At 41.2% G+C, this 20282-nt stretch overlaps 2 protein-coding genes and 1 long non-coding RNA gene across 3 annotated transcripts; 2 read left to right on the top strand and 1 right to left on the bottom strand.

Moving 5' to 3' along the window:
• The first annotated feature begins 2527 nt into the window (after positions 1-2527).
• Positions 2528-8621, top strand: cdc23 (CDC23 (cell division cycle 23, yeast, homolog)). The gene is made up of 16 exons (XM_063486615.2): positions 2528-2640; positions 3070-3142; positions 4189-4326; positions 4463-4505; positions 4595-4700; positions 4805-4937; positions 5150-5327; positions 5426-5523; positions 5729-5810; positions 5977-6130; positions 6261-6380; positions 6507-6582; positions 6685-6746; positions 6874-6952; positions 8259-8378; positions 8462-8621. The coding sequence occupies exons 1-16, from the start codon at positions 2528-2530 to the stop codon at positions 8612-8614; spliced, it is 1728 nt and encodes a 575-aa protein (XP_063342685.1). The 3' UTR covers positions 8615-8621.
• A 798-nt stretch (positions 8622-9419) lies between these two features.
• On the bottom strand, positions 9420-16912 carry kif20a (kinesin family member 20A). Its single transcript, XM_063486614.2, has 19 exons — positions 16806-16912; positions 15530-15707; positions 14903-15013; positions 14690-14809; positions 14362-14500; positions 14066-14241; positions 13745-13838; positions 13271-13483; positions 12759-12870; positions 12591-12665; positions 12357-12500; positions 11890-12058; positions 11643-11795; positions 11330-11469; positions 11042-11144; positions 10728-10926; positions 10550-10641; positions 10305-10442; positions 9420-9814 (listed from the first exon to the last, which is right to left on the bottom strand). Exons 2-19 carry the CDS (start codon positions 15695-15697, stop codon positions 9437-9439), a joined length of 2724 nt encoding a protein of 907 aa, XP_063342684.1. The 5' UTR covers positions 15698-15707; positions 16806-16912; the 3' UTR covers positions 9420-9436.
• A 248-nt stretch (positions 16913-17160) lies between these two features.
• On the top strand, positions 17161-18704 carry LOC135933663 (uncharacterized). Its single transcript, XR_010573872.1, has 3 exons — positions 17161-17429; positions 17587-17727; positions 17873-18704. It is a non-coding gene; the product is annotated as an uncharacterized LOC135933663 (long non-coding RNA).
• Positions 18705-20282: the final 1578 nt, after the last annotated feature.

Genomic DNA, 20282 nt, shown 5'->3' with positions numbered 1-20282 from the left:
TGTTTCAGACTGGACTGTCTGAAACAGACTCCATAAGGGTAAAATTAGTTCCCGGTGTCCTTTGGTGGGACCTGTGCTCACAGCCGAGCACCATACAGCTTGACTGACATTTACCAGAGAACATCAGAGCTTCAAGGTCCCACCATGCTCACACTGCCCTCGTGTGACAGATGTGAAATGGTCTTGAGACAGTGTGTAAACTTTATACTGCTTCCACCATTTAACCTCAATCCATGCATGTTTTCGGACTGTGGGAGGAGTACTGGGGAGAACTCATGCAGACACAGGGAGAATATGCATCTCCACACAGAAAGGCCCCAAAACTGGACTTGAACCCAAAACCTTCTTGTCTGGCATTAGGTCTAGTGGTGGTCTCTTGGAAGGTCACATACACCACCACATGTTAGCCAGCAATATCCTCACAGTTTCTAGGTGCTGGGATTAAATCCTCATATCCACTGTCAGTGAGCCCTGGGGTCCTGCTGGTACAAGACAATGCCAGGATTCATGTGGCCAGAATATGTTGGCAGTTCCAGGACAGTGAAGGTGTTCATGCCACTGACTGGTCTTCATATTCATCAGACCAGAATCCAGCTGAGAACCTCTGATATTACTTATCGGTGCCTCCAACACACTAAAATAGTCCCACAAACTGTCCAGGAATGGAGAGACCTCAGAACACCATCCACGTTTTCAACCAGACCATGCTATGATGTTGTGAGGAGTGGTGATATGTGTATGATTACTGAGACAGATTGTGAAACAAGTTGAAGGGCCATGTGATTTCAGTTTTTGGTAAACCTCCAGTCCTTACCAGGTCTTAAAATTACGTAAGCAGGAACTCGAACCTGAAATGAACTACATAACATGACATGTAACAGCATTTCTTTATTTGTTTGACAAAAATGTTGCCAAAATGCAGAAATATTGTATGTCTAAGTACAGAGTAAATTATCTTCCACAGAAATTAAGAGATTAAATAGCATCCAGGTGCTTCTAATCAGCACTTGATTAACTGATCATCAGCAAGTGTGAGCACCTTCATAAAAATCAAGTCTTGGCAGTTTGGTGTGGAGCATTCAGTGTGTGTTAACAGAATGAAAAGGAGGAACGATCTCCGCAGTGATTTTAGCGAAGCAATTGTTACTGCCCATCAATTTGGGAAGGGTCATAAGGCCATTTCTAAACAATCTGAACTCCATCATTCTACATTGAAAAAGATTATTCACAAGTGGAAAACATTCGAGACAGATGGCAATGTTCCCAGGACTAAATGTTCCAGCAAATTCGGGATCAGACCATAAAATGGTCAGAGAAATTGTAAAAAATAAAATAAAAATTTAAAAACAAAAAAACAAGAGCTACACCTCCGACTCTACAGCAGGCCACAGCTAAAGCTGTTAGCTTTAAAGTTCATAACAATACAATTAGAAAAAAACTGAGCAAGTATGGTTTTGATTGCAAAAGAACATGAAAGCATGGCTTAGGTTTGCAAAATTGCATTCTGAAATGCTTGACCATAATACAGTGCCAAGTCTGATGAAAACCAAACACAGCATATCAGCACAAACATCTCATAACAACTCCACGGTGGTGGAGGAGTGATGATTTGGAATTGTTTTGCAACCACAGGACCTGTGTGCCTTGTAGTCACTGTGTCAACCATGAACTCCTCTGTATACCAAAGTATTCTAGTGTCAACTTTGAGGTCATCTGACTGAATGGCAGAAAATGATAAGAATCAAGGTGTTGCAATGGCGCAGGAAAATGTTGTGGTGAGACAGTAGGGGGGTCTTTGTGCATAAACAAATGCCTGCAAACCTCAATGAACTCAAGCAGTGGTGGAATGAGTGTGCTAAAACTCCTTCAAAATAATGTGAGCGACTGATTAAGTCATACCGAAAAAGATTTCTTCAAGTTAATTTGCTATTGCTGCTAAAAGTTGAACTACAAACTGTAAAACCACGGTGTGTAATTAGTTTTTCAACTGCTTTGCATTTAGCATTTTATTTTGTTATCATTAATCTTTCACTCTCTTCCACAGTGTGCCTTTTATCCTGCCTTCCTCAACTCACTCCTAACCGGTGGAGACAGATGGCTGTCCCTCCCTGAGATTTTTTCCCGTTAAAAGGAAGTTTTTCCTTCCCACTGTCGCCAAGAGCTTGCTTATTGGGGATAGTATGATTGTTAAGGGTTTCTCTCTATTATTATAATCCTTCTTTACCTTGCACAATAAAGACTATATGTTGTTGTGATTTGAAGCCATATAAATAAAACTGAATTGAATTTTTCTCATTTTAAAATCCTCATTTTAAAATCCAGGACAGATCCATTTTTTTTTATGTCCTTTTATGCAAAATCTCAGAAATGAACGAGGGTGTGCTTTCTTTTTTACCAAGTTTTTACCTTTTTACTAGTTTTGAGACGGAATATTGACAGAGAGGGTTTTATTTTGGAGGAAAAGCGGAAGAGGAAGAGGGACAGCCTCTTTGAAACTTCCACCAATAGCATACTTGCTTGGTAAAATATGAAAATGGCGGCTCTCTGTAGTGAGTTTGGGGATCTGGTACAAATCAAAAAACAGCTAATATCGGTGATATCGCTTTGCAAAGAAAGAGGACTTTTACACAGCGCAAAGTGGTGAGACTCCCAGTGAATAATGTGCCATTAGCTGGCTGTCATTTTGCTCTTTACAGTCAGTGTTGACGTCTAGTTACGTGTTAGCTGCGTTAGCACTGATTAAAAAAAAATCAGTCTCTGTATTAGCTAGCTGTTTATTGCCGTTAACTTTGCTGTCAGTGTCACCTTAAACATAAGCAGACCATATATGTAGATTTACTAGTTGTGCTGACAAAGTCCACTATGTGTAACGTCAGTGTTGCCTGTGCCTGAGGCATAACTTGGTTCAGGCCGTCTCTCTAGTCAGTTGTTTTTGATCAGTAAATTGAAACCGGAGAGTTTAGATGAATGGAAATAAACGAACTGATGTCAGATTAGGAAGAAATCTAATGCTAAATGTTGCACTTAGGTGTTAATTTTAAAAATTGCGGTTGTTCCTTTACATTTTAGGGCTTCTGAATTGGCATTTGCTTTGGATCCTCTGCCAAAGGATGAACTGCCACCAACATCCCCTTTAACAGAGGTTTGTAAAACTGTCATGACTGAGGACCTTTCTGGGTTTCAGTTGTTACTGATGTTTTTTTTCTTATTTCTTCGTTCTTTCACATGCAGTACGGTTTGTTCCAGTTCTTCATTCGTGTCTGTGAAACGGTGCAAAATTGTCACTTGTAAACACGTGTTTTATAGCTCCATTATTACTACATTACATTGGAATCTGATATATTACCTGTGGCATGACTCCCTTCTTGTAGTGGAAAACCCTTAATGCTTTATGGCTCAGGTCTAGTTTTATGTTTGGATTCCTCCAGAAATACTAGTGCAAGTGAACTGCAGATCCAGAGTGCTTAAGGTTTTGCACAAACCGGTCCAATGTCGTACAAACCTTCCTAGAGTATTATTTTCATAGAAAAACCGACACCCTGGTTGTGCAAGAAAATTGAACTCTAGGCTCATCAGTGAGTTTTAATGCCACTGGAGTATAATCAAGATTTTAACTGGGTGTAAAAGGTTAGTACATTTACTAAAATGGATCAAAATAGCAATTAGTAATTAAAGTGCCGTATTTGTTGTATTTTCATTAATGACACTTGCGTGTTTGTGTATACACCTGAAGGATGTTGTGTAGAATCTCCAAATAAACCACAGTGCCAGTGTCTATTGTGATAAAGGAAGAAGTCACTCAGTGGCATTGTGGGAACTCTGATGTTTTACTGTTTAGTTAACAGTTGTGTAGAACAGGAATTGGCTATATCAAGATTTGTCTGCGCACACAATCTTTTCAAAATGTGTTTGTCTTTAATTTTGATCTTTTAGGATATGTGGATATGGGTGTGGTGATAATTTTCATACTATAATATAATATGAATAAATAAATCTCTGGAATTTATCTAAAGTTTGCTAAGAATTAAAAAACAATAAAGACAGACAGATTTTCTGGCAGGTGGCAGCATATTATTTTTCACATGTGTATATTGCCCCCTGTTGACAGTTCTTGCAATGTAGATATTAAGATGATCTTGTAATAACTTAATGATGTTATTCAAATGGCTCTTATTTGTCATCATGCAGGAAGATGCACAAGACCTGGATGCACTTACACTGGCCAAATCATACTTTGACCTGAAAGAATATGATCGTGCTGCTTACTTTCTGAAAGGCTGTTGCAGTCAGAAAGCTTATTTCCTCTATATGTATTCTCGCTATCTGGTAAGATTCTGTAGATGTCGAGCATGCCCACGTCCTTTTGATCCTTCCTTTTTATTTCATAGGAAGCCTGATTTTACTTTGATCGTTGCATTTGTAACACATTTTGTCATTGTCCTTCTGTTTTTTCTTTTTTCAGTCGGGCGAGAAAAAGAAGGATGATGAGACTGTGGACAGCCTGGGTGAGGAATTCTTCTTTTAGACCCATAAAAGATAAACATGAGGAATTGTATTCGTCAAATAGCGTATTTGTATATTTTCTGTGTTTTAGGCCCTCTGGAGAAGGGTCAGGTGCGCAATGAAGCTTTGCGTGAGCTAAGGGTCGAGCTCAGTAAGAAGCATACTGCAGGAGAGTTGGACGGCTTCACCCTCTATCTGTAAGATTGCTCCTCCATAGTGAAACACATTACTGCCATTATGCAGACGTATACAGTGGATTACTTACAGATGATATCATGTTTGTGTCTGTGTGAACACACAGGTATGGGGTGGTTCTAAGAAAGCTTGATCTTCCGAAAGAGGCCGTGGACGTGTTTGTTGAGGGAATACATGCACTTCCACTGCACTGGGGCGCATGGCTGGAGCTCAGTAACCTTGTCACCAATATTGAAATGGTAACAAGCCTTATGTTCTGACACAGAAACTGTGGAAACTGATAGCATTTATTTCCATAAGCTAACTCGCCAAATCCACAGTAACCATTTCAATTAAAAAATCAGTCCTTTTTAAAAAATGATTTTTAAATACAGGATCCACATATTCAATAAATGTTCAGAAATATTTACACCTTGAAGTGACTCTGTCTGCTTCTATCGCTTCCCCTCAGCTGAAGTCACTGTCTCTGCCAGACTGCTGGATTAAAGACTTCTTCATGGCCCACATGTACACAGAGCTGCAGATGATCAAAGAAGCATTGCAAAAATACCAGAACCTAATAGAGGCTGGCTTTTCGAAGAGTACCTACATCATTTCACAGATTGCTGTGGCCTACCACAATATCAGAGGTTTGTTTTTTCTACTTTTTCAGTGGTAATTTTGAATTTCTGATGAATGGCATGTAAGCGGGCCTAGTCTTACAGCACGCTGTCTCCCCTTCTTTCAGATATTGATCAAGCTTTGGCTCTGTTCAACGAGTTGAGGGAGCAGGATCCATATCGTATCGACAACATGGACACATTCTCAAATCTGCTTTATGTCAAAGTAAGTGTATGCCAATTGCAATGTGAGATCTAAAGAACATTAGTCAATAATCAGTAGGACGGATGTGGTTTGCACAAAGACATGGGGGCCAGTTTCTGCATTACTTCAGTGAGGAATCAAAGTAAATAAAAATGTAGAAAATAGGAAAGTCAGGATCATAACTGAAATTTTGTAGTGTTGCTGATTGTAATCCATGTTTCCACAGAGCATGAAGCCAGAGTTGAGCTATTTGGCCCACAACCTGGTGGAGATTGACAAGTACAGAGTGGAGACGTGCTGTGTTATCGGTAAGCACTGAACTAATGAGATTAGAGGTCACCGGCTGCAAGAGGACGTTACTTATGCTAGTTTTAAAACAAATGGATCGTTCATTATATACATGTAATCCATAATATATGTTGTAAAAGAAAACTAGTGTTTCCTGCACTGCAGTAAGTTGTGTGTGATCCACAGGTAACTATTACAGCTTACGCTCTCAGCATGAGAAAGCAGCTCTCTACTTCCAGCGGGCCCTCAAACTGAACCCTCGCTGTCTCGGTGCCTGGACACTCATGGGACACGAGTACATGGAAATGAAAAACACTTCAGCTGCCATTCAAGCCTACAGGTCAGTCTGGATATCTCACAGTCGCGCTCAGTATCTGGATCATCGGGATGTATTTATTATCAGGGGACACAGGCCTGGAGATTTAAACGGGTATTGTGATTTTAAGTCTTGTGTCCTTTTTCTTCCTCAGACATGCCATTGAAGTGAATAAGCGAGACTACCGTGCCTGGTATGGTCTGGGTCAGACATACGAGATCCTCAAGATGCCCTTTTACTGTTTGTACTATTATCGAAAGGCTCACCAGCTCAGGTTTGGACTTAAGCTAAGCAGATGATATTTCATGCTGCTGTTATAAAGAATGAATGGTTTTCGGAAGAAAACTTAAATATTAAATTAAAAAATATATATATAAACACTTGTTGTTGTTTTTCTCAGGCCGAATGACTCTCGCATGTTGGTTGCACTGGGTGAAAGCTACGAAAAACTGTCACAGCAAGCCGAAGCCAAGAAGGTACACATCTACCCACTGCCAGTACTTAAAAGTAGTTTCTGTAGTCAGTTCCAAAGCTTTTGGCTTGATTTTAACTTGTGTCATGGATTTATTTTTGTGAAGTGTTACTGGAGGGCATATTCTGTCGGAGATGTAGAGAAAATGGCTCTGCTCAAACTGGCAAAGTAAGTGTTTATCACTATATTGAGTTGAACAAGAGTGCTCTGAAGAAATGAAGCTCTGATGTGCTGCTCGATATTTATTTTCCTTTTTTATATATTTATTTTTCTGGTTGTTTGTTATTTTTGTCAGGCTCCACGAACAGCTGAATGAGTCTGATGATGCTGCCCAGTGTTACATGCTTTACATTCAAGACATTTTCTCTTGTGGGGTAAGCACTTTAAATTAAGCTCTGACACTCATATTCTCAGGGTCTAGGATTGCGATGATTTGCTCTTTCAAGTGAGATCACGATGCTTCAGCTTGCTATTATTATGTATTAGTTATTATGCATTATTATTATTAATTTGTTTCATGTGATAGAGCCTGACTGGCCAGCTAAGATGACTTGGTAAACTGTAATCCAGGTTTTGTCTCCCAGCGTCACTGAATGCAGCATCCTTTCATATTTCTTCCCAAACAGAAGGGGCTTTAGATCCAGTCTATTAATGCGTGTGGATTTGGAATCGGCAATCATTAATGGGTGTCATTTTATCTACTACAAACAAAAATTGGCCAGCATGTTTCTTTTCCTGGGGACCAGACAAAGTTTTAGACAGTAAACAAAGGCCAGATCTTGAAAAAGGCATTTCACATTTTTAAACTCTTGTACGTGGCTGTCTGGTTTACAGTGAAAAGGTTCATTAAATAAAATAATCCCTTTAAATGCTATATTAACTTTAGCCTACGTCCACACAGTGTCTGTGTGATTATCACCGCTGCGCAGGCAACTGATTTAACACAATGTTTTATGTTGTAAATATTGACTCCAGACAACTGTTCAGCCGTCATCAAACTCCAGCATCACCCTTACAGGACATGACTGCAAATTAAGACACTAATTGAGCTAATACATGATCATAAATATGAAGGAAATCCAATTATGCTGTTATTTAGGTGATCTCTATAAACAGATTCTTTAATATAGAGAAACTGTTGACAGTGTTTTGAGCATTTGGACAGGCTTCAGTTGCATGCAAGTGAAATCTGTGTAGGGGAATGTGTCACATGACTAAAATAACTTAGCTATTGTTCTGCAACAATTTAGCTTTTAATACTTTGCTAAATTGTATTATGTATTATGCTCTGGTCATTATTAATAAATAATGACCAGAGCTCTGGTCATTATTAATAAATAATGACCAGAGCAATGAAAATCTTGACCCAAGTATTGGCTAAATTATTAGAAGGCCTCCAAAATTAGCTGTTGCCCCCCCAGGGGCAAAGCCAGCAGATTGTTTTTGCTTGCAGAGATAACTCAGACTTAAATACCAATGAAATACAGAAATGCATCATTGCAGTAGTTCATTTTCTGCTGTTTTACTCGTGTGTTAATTAGCCAAATGGGAACAACTAAGATGATGACATTGGTGGCTGGAGGTTCCAGCCCTCTGGCTCTGTTTTTCCCATTTGTGCTCCATGTCATGCATTGCATTAATATAAAGGAATATAGTTCTAACCAAACTAAGTCTTGTCAGGAACAACTGGAGCACGCTGAGGTGAGCACAGCCCTGCGGTACCTGGGCCAGTACTATTTCAAGAACAAGCACTATGATGAGGCATCCCTTTGCGCTCAGCGTTGTTGTGACTACAATGACGTAAGTGTTCCTGTACGATTTGAGCATCTTGTTTTAGTTGCTGTTGTGTGGTCGGTACTAATCGGTCACGTCTCGCCTTGCAGGCACGTGAGGAAGGAAAGGCTCTGTTGCGGCAGATCTCACAGGTCAGAGATCAGATCGAGACGCCTTCAGCAGACCTGTTTGCACCACTCTCAAACAACAACACTCCAGTCAGGAGGGTGTCTCCCCTGAATCTCATCTCATTTACACCCTGACACCAACTCTCTTCTTTATTGGCTTAAAAAAAAATGGACAATTTATCTATCCTGTGACATGAAACTGCTCTGGAGTTTATCTTGACGAGGGCTGCGTTGGAATTTACATAATAAACTGCATTTGTTTTTGTAAAACTAGCAATCCTGACCATTTTTGTCCAGCCCATGACATTGTCTTTGCTGGAAATGTGAAAACAATCAACGTACCTGCAGTAAGCACAGAACAGGTCAGTATGCACGGTGCAGCATTGCATACAGTAAATACTCATTTCTTGTTTTTGGTAAGGTTTAATGGTCAATAGTGCAATAGTACAAAAAGAATCCCAAATAAAATGTTCAAGAGCAAACATTCAGACAAGATTAACATGTATATACGAACACGCGCACACACACACACAACAGTCTAAAGTTTACAGCACAGAGCATACAAATGGGAATTTGACTTCTCACTTCATTGCTCATCAGTACTGTTTATATGTAAATAGTTTACAGCATACAGTCTTTGCAGGGACTGACTGGAAAGGGTAAAATTTACTACAGTTTTAAAGCATGATTATATTCAGGCTGGTCAAATGTGTTTGTAGGATTTATTGTTTGGTGGGGGGAGAGTACAGCACAAAGGCACAAAGTGGAGTTGCAGAGGCAGAGCAGGTTGATTAACACACATGCACTATTTTAACCATACAGTCACTAAGCCACTGAGCAGCTTTACCTCAGCTTAAAGCATTAACAGTTCCGTTGATGCCAATAAAACAGTTAAAGTAGAAAAACAACATAAAAAAATATTATAAAGACAACAGCAACTTAGTTTTGCTTTAAAGCTCAGTACTTCCCCCTGAGATTACGAGGGGTGACGACCGGACTAGGAGGTGGAGATGGCTGGCGGGACCGCAAAATCCTTGAGGAGGGGGTCAGGTTTGCATCCTCGGCAGCACGGGTGTTGTATTTACGTGTTGGGGTGCGAGATGGGAACAAAGACTGGAAAAACGGTCGTTTTTGCGGCGGTCGGTTTTCGGGGTCGCTCGGTGCGCCGGCGCCACAGCCTCTCTTTTTGCAGGAGCCCGGCATGCTGGGGGCAGCAAAGCCAGACGGGGGCAGCTGGGGAGGGAGGGACTGTGTTTGGGCCAGGGTCTGCGCTTTCCGCCTCAAGTCAGCTTTGACCAGCATCAGGTCATTCTGGAGCTCCATAAGGATCTGGCCCTAAGAAGAAGAAGTCAGTTGACAGGGGGTGGGGTTAGACAGGAGCAGACAGGGAGGGGAGGGAGGGCTGTTTAGTTTCAGAAGGTGAGGCAAAAAGCAACAGCTAAACATGCTCTAGCTCAGTGACAGCTTGGTGCAGATGTTAGAAACCTTGTTTTAGTTTAAAATCTGCCGGTGCAAGTGAGTTAGACGGAGAAGAAAACGACAAAGTTTAAAATGAGAACTGCTCATAATATAATGCATGTTTTTTTTTTTTTTTAAAAGAGTTCATGCATTTTATCCTCACAAGCTGCTTCTAACTAGGAGGAAACAGCACTTTTAAACTGCACTGACGGAAATTTAACATGCAGTTTGCAAAATGTGTTCAGTACTTTCTCAGCTGTTGCAGAACACAGAGGGCTGAGCACCCTGTTAAATAATTTAAAGAAAATCTTAGTTTACAAGTAAAACTGAATATGCAAATTGCACACTGCACATTGCTTGACTCTACCTGTTTGGCTAAAGTCTCATCTGCAGCTGTTAAAGCGTGGCGCAGCCTCTCCCCTCCTGTGTTGCGACAGCAGGCTCTTTCACCAGACTGCAGGTCCACCCCCAGCCTCTGCAGATTGAGCCGCAGCTGACGCAGGTTCTGTTGTAAAAAAACAAAAAATATATATACACACTTACAAATTTTTATCTTTCAAAGAGTCCAGAGACTCACATGCAGCAGTGAGTTTGTGTAGAGCATGTACTGACCCGCTGACCCTCCTCCAGCTTGCGGTCAGCAGCAGAGGTGAGAGTGCCAGCACTACCTGGTACTTCTAGCTGCATCTTAAGCTTTGTCACCTCTGCACAGACAAACAGAACAAATCAGTCAGCCATCATGAACAATAACCTTGTGCATATAATCAGAAATGTTCCAGTCAGACTGTACCTTGAGTCTTGGTGCACAGCTCAGTGCGGCACTGGTCGAGTTCAGCGCGCAGTCTGCCGAGTTCAGTCTGCGTACTGACGCGCTGAGAGCGGCGAGGGCCCTCAGAGTCTCCAGGTGGCGCCGTCATGGGGGCTGCTTCATTTGCCTTCTTTTTTTCCTCAAGAGCAGCAGACAGAGCTTCAATCTCCTGATCACGTTCCTGGGAGAACAGAAATAAATTTGGTAGAGATTCAGCGAGAGCATTGCAAACCGTTGCGAATGCTTAATTTGCAGAGAATGCAAAGCATTAAAAAACTTTTAAGTCATTAACTAACCTTCAGCTCCTGGGTGTAGAATTTCTTCAGGTGTTTCTGCAGGCTATTTATCTTGTCTTCATATCTCTCTTCAATGAGCGCCCTCTCAGCATCCAGTGTCTCACTACAGGGTGAGAAAATATGAAATGTTGCTATATGTAGTCATTACAAAAACAGTTAAACAACACATTTCTAAATCCCTGCTAAGAAAACACCATTAGATGTCCCTACTGCTCCTTACCACTAAAAAGTATTACAAAAAAAGCCTTTAAATTGGCATTTCAGATTTAAACAAGCACCCACACACACCTGAAACCATCTTGCATTCTAGAGATGACCTCCATCATCTCAGAGACCACCTGCTCTCTCACATTTGCTTCTAGGACTTCTTTCTCTTCCCGCTGGCGCTGCACCTCTCTCTTCAGAACATCAATGGCCTGCAGCAAAGACTTAATGTAGAACAGTCGGCTGTTAGAACAATGGACTTTTGACAGTTTGACACATTTAAGATCTTAAGGTTACTTGGTTTAAGTAGTGTTTCAAAATAAAAGGTTGATTTATTTTGTCAGTGAAATAAAAGTGCTTAATATTTAGGTGTTACATAAAAAGCAGAGGATGTTACCTTAGTATCTAACATGGTGATATCTCCATCGTCGACATCGCTCTCATCCTCTTCCTCCTCCATCACCGTGCTGTCATTACCATTTCCTGTTGGATCACGAAGGAGAGACAGGATGTAGGCCACTCTGGTCTTCGTGGACGGGCCGTGGACGAGCTTAAAGAAGAGAAACGGCACATTTGATTGATCTCACACAGGACGCAAAACTAAACCAGCCACTCAGGTACTCGTGTACAAATGAGTTTCTTACTTGGGTAGCAATAGCAGAGAATTTGAGGGCCTGGAGGGTCTCGTCATAGATGGATGCACATGGATTGATGTTGACCACCATGGTGGAGGTTCCTCGCCCACAGAAGAAACCCTGCAGGACACGGGTCAGCTTACTGTCCCTGAAAGGCACCACTTGAGGAGGCCGTGACCTGTTGATGTAGTAGGAAAACATATAGTAAAACCATTTGGTCATTAAATCTTTATATGTACACTAGCAAAAAACAAAAACGCCCTACAGGCTGTAAAAGTTGATTTAGTGTAGGAAATCCACATGCCATAAATTAGCAGATCAATAATTTAATTACTGCAGAAGCTGACGTGAAGAAAATTTATAGCAATTTAGCATTTTCGATCTTGAGAGCAGAAAAGCAGTAAAAAGCTCCACAAGATGATCTGTTTCAACCATTTCTCTAATTTACTACACCACCTAAAAATTTTAAAACGTACTTATTGCTCTGGTTGTGCCTCAGGGCAGCAATGCAGCGCCCCAGTGTTAGGAGGGAGGTGTTAATGTTATTGGCCTCCTTCATCCTCTCACCATTACGCTGATCTTTACAGCGTTCGGACCCAGCCAAATCACACACAGTCAGCCTAAAAAGGAGACAGAGACTTACATTATCACCTTTACAAACTAATCAATATAAGTTCAAATCAAGACTGGGTAATTAAAAGCAAACTTACTCGCTGATGTGCATGGCCTGGCCTGAATTTGCTCCAGGGTGGACGTGCAGGACACGGAGGGAAAAGATGCTGTGGCTGTGTAAGCGATACGTTTACAATCAGAGTGGCCGCAAGTGTAAATCAAATTAACGTTTCAATAGGTAAACAAGCCGTTTAACATGCTCCTACCTGCGACTGGAGTTCTGGTTGAGGTGAGTGCTGGCGAAGCTTTGGTTGCGACGCCCAACTCTCAAAATCCTCCAGGCTTCCTCGGCGCTGCGGATCTGGATCCAGGTCAGGTCTGATACAACAGGAAGAAGCACAATGTGGTGCACGTGAAGGAGCTGCAGCAGTAGTTACACATGCCGTTATACAGGAAGCACATGAATAAAGCTAACGTAGTGTTCAAAGTCGTAACCATCTTTTGCACAGTTCTTTATTCATGCATTCATTCATCATGGTGTGTTGTTGCACTCCCACAAACACAAAGTGTACAAAGACTGCAGGTAGAATTGAGGAAAAGGCAGGGGGAAAATGAAAGAAGCAATTTACAGTTTTTAAACATCATTTCCTGCCTGATGAAGCGTAACATACATCAGATGAGAGCGGCTGCCTGGTGGGAATGAGCCTCAGGAAGTGCAGGCCGACGTGCATACTTTGATCTAGTTTTAACTCCATTCCTGTGAATGAGCCACTGTTACCTTTCACGTAGGGGTTGCCCTGCTTGTCGTCACTTAGCCGCAATGTGACTCTTTTCCGGGGCTGCTGGGAGGGCGAGGCGTCCAGTAGGTCGTACAGGAACTCGTTGTAGATTTCATAAAAGGACACCCAGATTGAAAACTGCACTCCTTCCTCGAGATCCTCCCCTCCGCTGTGCGACAGGCTGTCCGGCTCCAGACAAACACTGTCCGTGTCTGCAGAGGCAAATTAAAAGTCACATGTTTGTTTGTTTTTTAAGGCAGTAATGATTTTAATATAAAGAAAGCGGTGTTTAAACTGGAAATTGGTATGTGCTGCACAAACAACGCTGATGTTGACTTCTTTTTGTGTTCTTATATTGTAAACAGTGCTGTGTACTCATCAAACACCAACTATTCTACTCTAAATACAGCATGTGGTGTGTTTAGCAGAAAATTTACTCCATTTAGGAATGAAAATCTCGCCTTTATCCTCACCTTCCAGCTGAGTGCCAAAGGTAGTGGTAGCAGAGAGTCCTCCGATGCCACTATCCCAGATTGTGGTGGTGCCAGTGCAACGAGAATTCCCATCCTGAAATCCACAAGAGGAAGGACAATCAGAAGATGCATAATTCATCTGCAGGCAAACATTTAACCAAGTAGCAGTCTGCAAGGAAAAGAATATGCCAAATATACCAAAGTGTAGTCACATACGTTTGGAACACCACAATGTCCAACTGTATCCTGAAGTTCACCTTGTTGCTACAATGTGTTCCAGAGTAATGCTGTAAGGCCTTTAAAAGTCATATTTCTGTTTACCTCTTTGAGCAGAGAGTTTCTGCGGATTTCCTCTGCCTTGACCTCACTGGCACTGAGCTGCCTCACATCCTGATACAAGACAGGCTTCAGGTTCATGCCACCATACAGACGGCCCTGCAGTTTCCTAAACAGGGACACTAAAGCCCGGGGCAGCAGACCTGCCTCTCGACCGCTGCCTGCAGGCCAAAGTTTGATAAGCATGGTTTATGTTGTGCGATTACATAACGAACAAACCTCATAATTAACCCTGGGATTTATGTGTCCAAGTAATATCTGCAGAACAGAAAATAACTCACCCTGAATGGTGTAGGTCTTTCCAGAATTGGTTACACCATAAGTGTAGAGAAGTCTATTTTCTCCTCGAAGCACATCGTTTATCATCGCCTTCATTGTGCTCTCATAAAACTGTTGCTGCGCTGTCTCAGGACCAAATATCTAAGGGGAAATTTAGAGAAAAAACATCTTCACTGGTCTGTTTCACTCCAGCATTCCCATTTTCCCCACTACATTAAAGTTCTTCTCTGAAAATATTATTACGCGATTACCACAGTTTTTTCTAAATGAGTTTTCAGGTTGGAAACAGTATGTTTAAGTAAAGAGGAGCTACATATATGACTCTCCTACCTTTGTGAAACTGAACTTGTGAATACTTGGAGTGATGCCTCGTTCTGCTGCTCTCATGTTCTGAGAGTCATTTGGAGCTTTAAGCAGCAGGGTCTCTTCGTCTTGGATAGCCACACAACCCTAAAAGAAAAACAAAATAGACTCAAGTACAGTTACAGAGTACTGAAAGCTTTTATCCTAGAAGAAACGAAAATGTTGACCTTAATGTCTTACCTGCTCTTCCCCTCTCGATCTCTCCGTGTCCGTAAGTGGTCGGATGCGCAGGAAAACCTTCACCCTCTCAGTGGCCCCTTCATCGCAGCTTTGAGATTTCACTGCTACTTTCTAAACACACAAGCATCTTTGTAAATGTTTTGATGGTAGAATGGAAAAATATTAGCAAGTGTAACACCACCAAACTGCAATCCCAGGGTTTAGAATTTTACATATTGCATCTCGCTCTACTGCAATACCCATTTGGGGTTTTAATGTCTATTTAAAGCCTGCCAGACTGAAGAAAGCAGCAGTGTTTAAGAATCAGAGAGGTAGCAAGTGAACTGGAAATGTGTCAGAATGATGTAGTTTAAACAGAATGTTTCCCTGCCTCCCTTTATTATTTTTTTTTGGGGGGGGGGGGGGGGGGGGGGGGGGCTGTTATTCATCTCCTCTGAAGGAAAAGCGAGGTATGAAATTATGGCTTTGAAAAACAGTTACACCTCTGGCAATATTGATCAATTATATATATAGACAAAGCAAAAAAAAACCCAAAAAATCTCATATAGATTTGTTCTGAACATGTTTTGTTATACCTGAGGGACATATGTTTTTTTTGTTGTTGTTTTTTTTATTGGGAACTCTTACCGGCCCTGTAATGGATGGCCTGGTGTCCAGGCCCGGGGAAATAACAGAGATCTCTGGTAGACGTGGTCTGGCCAAACCTCCGTGCTCTGCTGCTGTAGATTCAAACACAGCCATTTCCTCCTCCTCATCAGAGGGGCATCCACACGGAGATGACAAAGACAGCGCCATGCCCGTCTATCTGTTCCAAGAATAACACGTTTTCATTAGTATGTAGTAATTGTATTAAAAAGGGATTACAAAATGTTTCAAACATGGGCTTGACTGAGGGCGTGTGCACAAGTCAGTTCGAAAGAATAATATAGGCTTGTGTTGGAAAAGCAGCAATATACAACATAAAAGATGAAAAACTAAACACACACACACGAGTGTGTCTCTGTTGTTTGTAATAATGATGTAATGTCGTCTAGTAGTAAATGGGATTATTCTCTGTTCAAGCATTTCGTTGCTATGAATTAGTTAAACATGGGTGTGTTGTGATCAAACAAGCTGACAGGTAAAGGAACACTAGTTTACTGTTTAAAGCCAAACTGAACCTGCTTAAGTAGTCAAACAGGAAATATTTCCCAGGCTTTCACCAGACCAGACAAGTTTGGCATTAGTGCTGATCAATACAACTGCTCTACAGCAGGTCCTACGGCACTGGGTTTCTGTAGTGCTTATTCTTTGTAGCTATTAAGATGAGCGAGTTTAGAAGTCGCGGTTTTTCAATTTCATTCCCTTTTTTTAATCCAAATGGTATTTCGTGTTACACTGAGCAGCATTTAAAAAGTATAAAATCCACGTTTAGCATTCAAAAATCACTCGAGCCATCTTCACCTTTCACTGCTTGTTACAGCAAGCCAACTTTGTGCCTTCAAAAGAAGGTGTCTCAGAACTGAGTGCAACTAAAATAAAAACCTCAGTGCTGCACCTTTACATGTGCAAGTAGCCATGTTTAGCCTCCAGTAAGCACGTAGTAAACGGAGCCTATATTGCAGTGAATTAAACAGAGTCACTTTAATGTTTATACTAGCTAACATAAATATAATAACAATGATTTCTACTACAAGTACCAATACATGCTAACAAAGAGATTTGCTTCCTGGTTTTAAATGGGAAAATCGTGCAGTCACTCAAAACCAAAAACAAGCACACAAAAACCGTAGATATTGCATTTAGCTTAACACACACTTACATAACTCCGTCAAACAGTTATAGTTACAATCTAATATTAATTTTTGTAACTATTACGTTAACTTGTTTAACGTCGTGTGGCCCACATTTAAGTAAAACTCACTTTAACTTTCCTGGAATATCCAAAATGTGCCTGGTTTCCAGTAAGCTCGTTAGCTTAATGTTTACGATAGATCGCCAAAAACCAACGCTGAGGTAAAACTGTATCAGTTCAGAAAACCCCCCTCGTCTCGATCTCTTAGCACCAGCTGAGCCGCTTTACCCGATTGCTTTTTGGGTTTTTGAACAATGCGCTTCCCCACAGGGAGAGTCGCCGATTGGTTAAAGTGTATCGCTGTCTTCCCTTTGATTGGTTAACAGGGCCTCGCATGGCGCATGAGCTTTGGAACGTGACGTCGTGAGAGGGGGTGCGGCCAGGATTTTTGGTCGAGGTGCCATTTTAGTAGGCCAAACAAAGCGAGCGAAAGCACACGAATAATATCAGCTATGGTTCGTACTTGCTGTGTGATGGGTTGTAACGTTAGATCGCACGACCGGCAAGGGAATAAGCTTGAAAATGGGCTATCTTTTCATTGTTTCCCCACCTGGAAGCAAAACCAGGGAGCTCATGTGTCGGATGTTACCAAAAGAAGGCGTATAGCCTGGATAGCAGCTGTGAGACGAGCTGATATCCAGTTCTCTACCATCCCCAGATATCTGTTGGTGTGTTCCAGACATTTTCATTCGGGTAAGTTCTAAATAAGTTCATATTACTCTGTATAGCCTATTAGTTTTATTTGCGATGCGCTCTGAAGTCATAGCAAATTTGAACAAATATCTCAATGTGTGGTTTTGCAGAACTGCGTTCTATTTATAGAGTTGCTAATTACTTAGCATAATTGCAGGCAAACCAGCCTATGAAATGGATGAAACAAATCCTGACTGGGTTCCAACGCTATACCTGGGGCACTCCGAAATCCCTGCTTCAAACTTGGACCGTCACAGACGACGAATGCGACGAAAGCAACAAAGAGCAGCAGTCGGAGGTAAATACAACTCCCACCACCACCAACATAAAAAATGCTCTCACTGTCCGGTAAGCAGCACATAGCTTTTTGATGAGTCATGCACTTTTAATTGGACTTCTGGTGTACATTTGCCTTATATGTATGCACTCATTGTATCTGACAGGCTTTAGTAATGGAGGAGCAGAGTCTGAAGGTGAGGCCTGCATAGAAGTTACATGAAGAGCTGCCAGAGATGGACACGACAGAAGACCGACACCTTAATCACCACGTGATGGAGGCTGAGGTAGTAGCAGCAAATGTAGAAAATGGAGATGGACAGAGAGAGACACAGAAGCTAAAAGACAGCCGATGGATTGTGTGTGCTGTGAACAGAACAGAAATAAACCAGCTGTTGGAGGAGAACAGAACGCTTGAATCACAGTTGAAAAAGACAGCTGAGTGAAAAATGTTTTAAAGGATGACACCAAAAAAGTAAAATATTATACTGGAATACCTTGTTTTACTATTTTACTGTCCTTATTCAACAATGTAAAAGCTTTCCTGCCAGCATCAAAGAAACTGTGGCATTTCCAAATGCTTTTACTCACACTCATCCGCCGTTTGATCTTCCTGTCCAGCATCTTTGTGTGCAGAGGTTACGATCCTTGCTTTACAAAAGGCTTCTGTCAACTTGATGCCAAGGACATTGAAGATACAAGAGCTATTGCCCACCATAATTCATGTCGAGCAAGTTGTAGGTAGTTTACACAACAAGTACAAAATGCTGCATACCACCATGCCAATCAGATTACTTCTTCCATGTGAGGGTGAAGAGGAGACCCTTCAGGATAAGATAGTGAAGGTTGGCTGCCTTTTTGGTGAACACGTGCCCCGTTATGGTAGTAAAACCAGGGAAAAATGTAACTTGCTCTTAAGTACTATTAAAAGTCTTGTGCTGTGTGTGTGTATATATAGTTATAATTTTTCAAAAGATACAGTAAATTTACAGAATGTTAGTGGGTGTTATTATGTAAATGCTGTCATTATTTTATGTAAAAATTTTGTCATTCGTAAACTATAAATGACATTGATTCTACATTGTAACTGATTTGATGTTCTATAAAGTGGTTTTAATAAAAGGCAGAAATTTGTGTATTTCTTTATTCAACTTTTGAACAGTGGTACTTAGTAAGTACATATTTAGTAAATGCAAATTATTTGCATGGCAATGCACTTCAGGCATAAATCTAGACCCTCTAAATAAAAATTTATGGGGCATTCAGAACAGAACTACGCTTGGAGAAATATTTTCCCACCAGTTCTGGAAGGCACACTTTTTTTTTGAAGAACTCTTGTGCTCCAATGCCTGCTTAATGCTGTCTGTTGTGTATTTAAAAGGAAACTTAATCTCCAGGCACCCCTCCCTACAACAGTCACACATTGTGAGATGCTCCAAGTTCAGGAAAAATGGTGTTCACAATAAAACCGCATAAACGAACCTGCAGTTTGTAGTGATGTGCTGCAATTTTTTGGGTGTAGGCCTTTCATGCGTCCTCTTCATGCTCCATCCCCATCTTGTTTGTGTAACAGACACCGTTTTCAGGGTAGCACACACAATTAACAACACTTTGGGCTGGTGTTTCCAAACTTGTGGCAAATACAGCGTGCATCACTGAAGCTGTGATTCTTCCTGCACACCATCAAAACCAACCTCTTGTGCTGAAGTCTTGTGTGTCCTTCAGTAGCTTCTGCCTGCTCTTCAGTCACTGTTGCAGCATTTAGACACAGTGCAGCTGTAGATCTGTAAGGCCAAGGAACTGTGTGCCTTTGTTGTGTAAAAATGCCAGAGACAGGGGTAATGTAGGTGAATATACAGTGTATTTAGTGTGATATTTCTCAGTTCCTGACAAACCCACAGCTTTACTGTGTTCCAGCAGTGTATCCAACAACTCCTCCAGAGTAGCAGGTGGAATTTTTCTTTTTTGAGGACGGCTTCTTTTGCCTTTCACTACAGACGGTCTGTTTATGTTTTGATCGAGAGCATTTTTTAAAAACGGTGCCTGCTTAAACAAAGCACGCCTTTCATTGGTTCCTCTCATATCACGTGTTGTAAATAAATGTGGCATTTGATCATAGCGTGGAGGAGGCATGGCTGTGGGCATGTTTACAAAGGTTGTCATAGGGAAGGTATGTAAGAAAGAAAAAACTAAAACTGAAAATAGGGAGACAGGAGTCATAAAGTGCAGAGCATCTCATTCAAAACTTAGAATGCCTTTTTAATTTCATGCATATCAAATGTTTATGGCAATAGAAAATGATTACTTTAAAGTCCATTTAATAACACAGTATTGGCTATATTGGCAGTTAAGTACAAGGCAAACAAACTAAACCTATGCCATTACAATGTATTATATACAGAAAAATAAAATAGTTGAATTGCATTTAAACATGAAGGAATTGTGAGTAATATGACTCTGTCACATAAAAGAAATGAGCATCGTGAGTACAATTCCTTTTGAACATCTGTGACAGAATGATCACAAAATCCCCCTTTAGGACTCAGCATAGGGGATCATCTGCCTCCATCTCACCCT

The sequence above is a fragment of the Pelmatolapia mariae genome, linkage group LG10_11, assembly GCF_036321145.2.
Source record: "Pelmatolapia mariae isolate MD_Pm_ZW linkage group LG10_11, Pm_UMD_F_2, whole genome shotgun sequence".
Lineage (NCBI taxonomy): Eukaryota > Metazoa > Chordata > Actinopteri > Cichliformes > Cichlidae > Pelmatolapia > Pelmatolapia mariae.
This window is presented reverse-complemented; position numbering and strand designations above follow the sequence as displayed.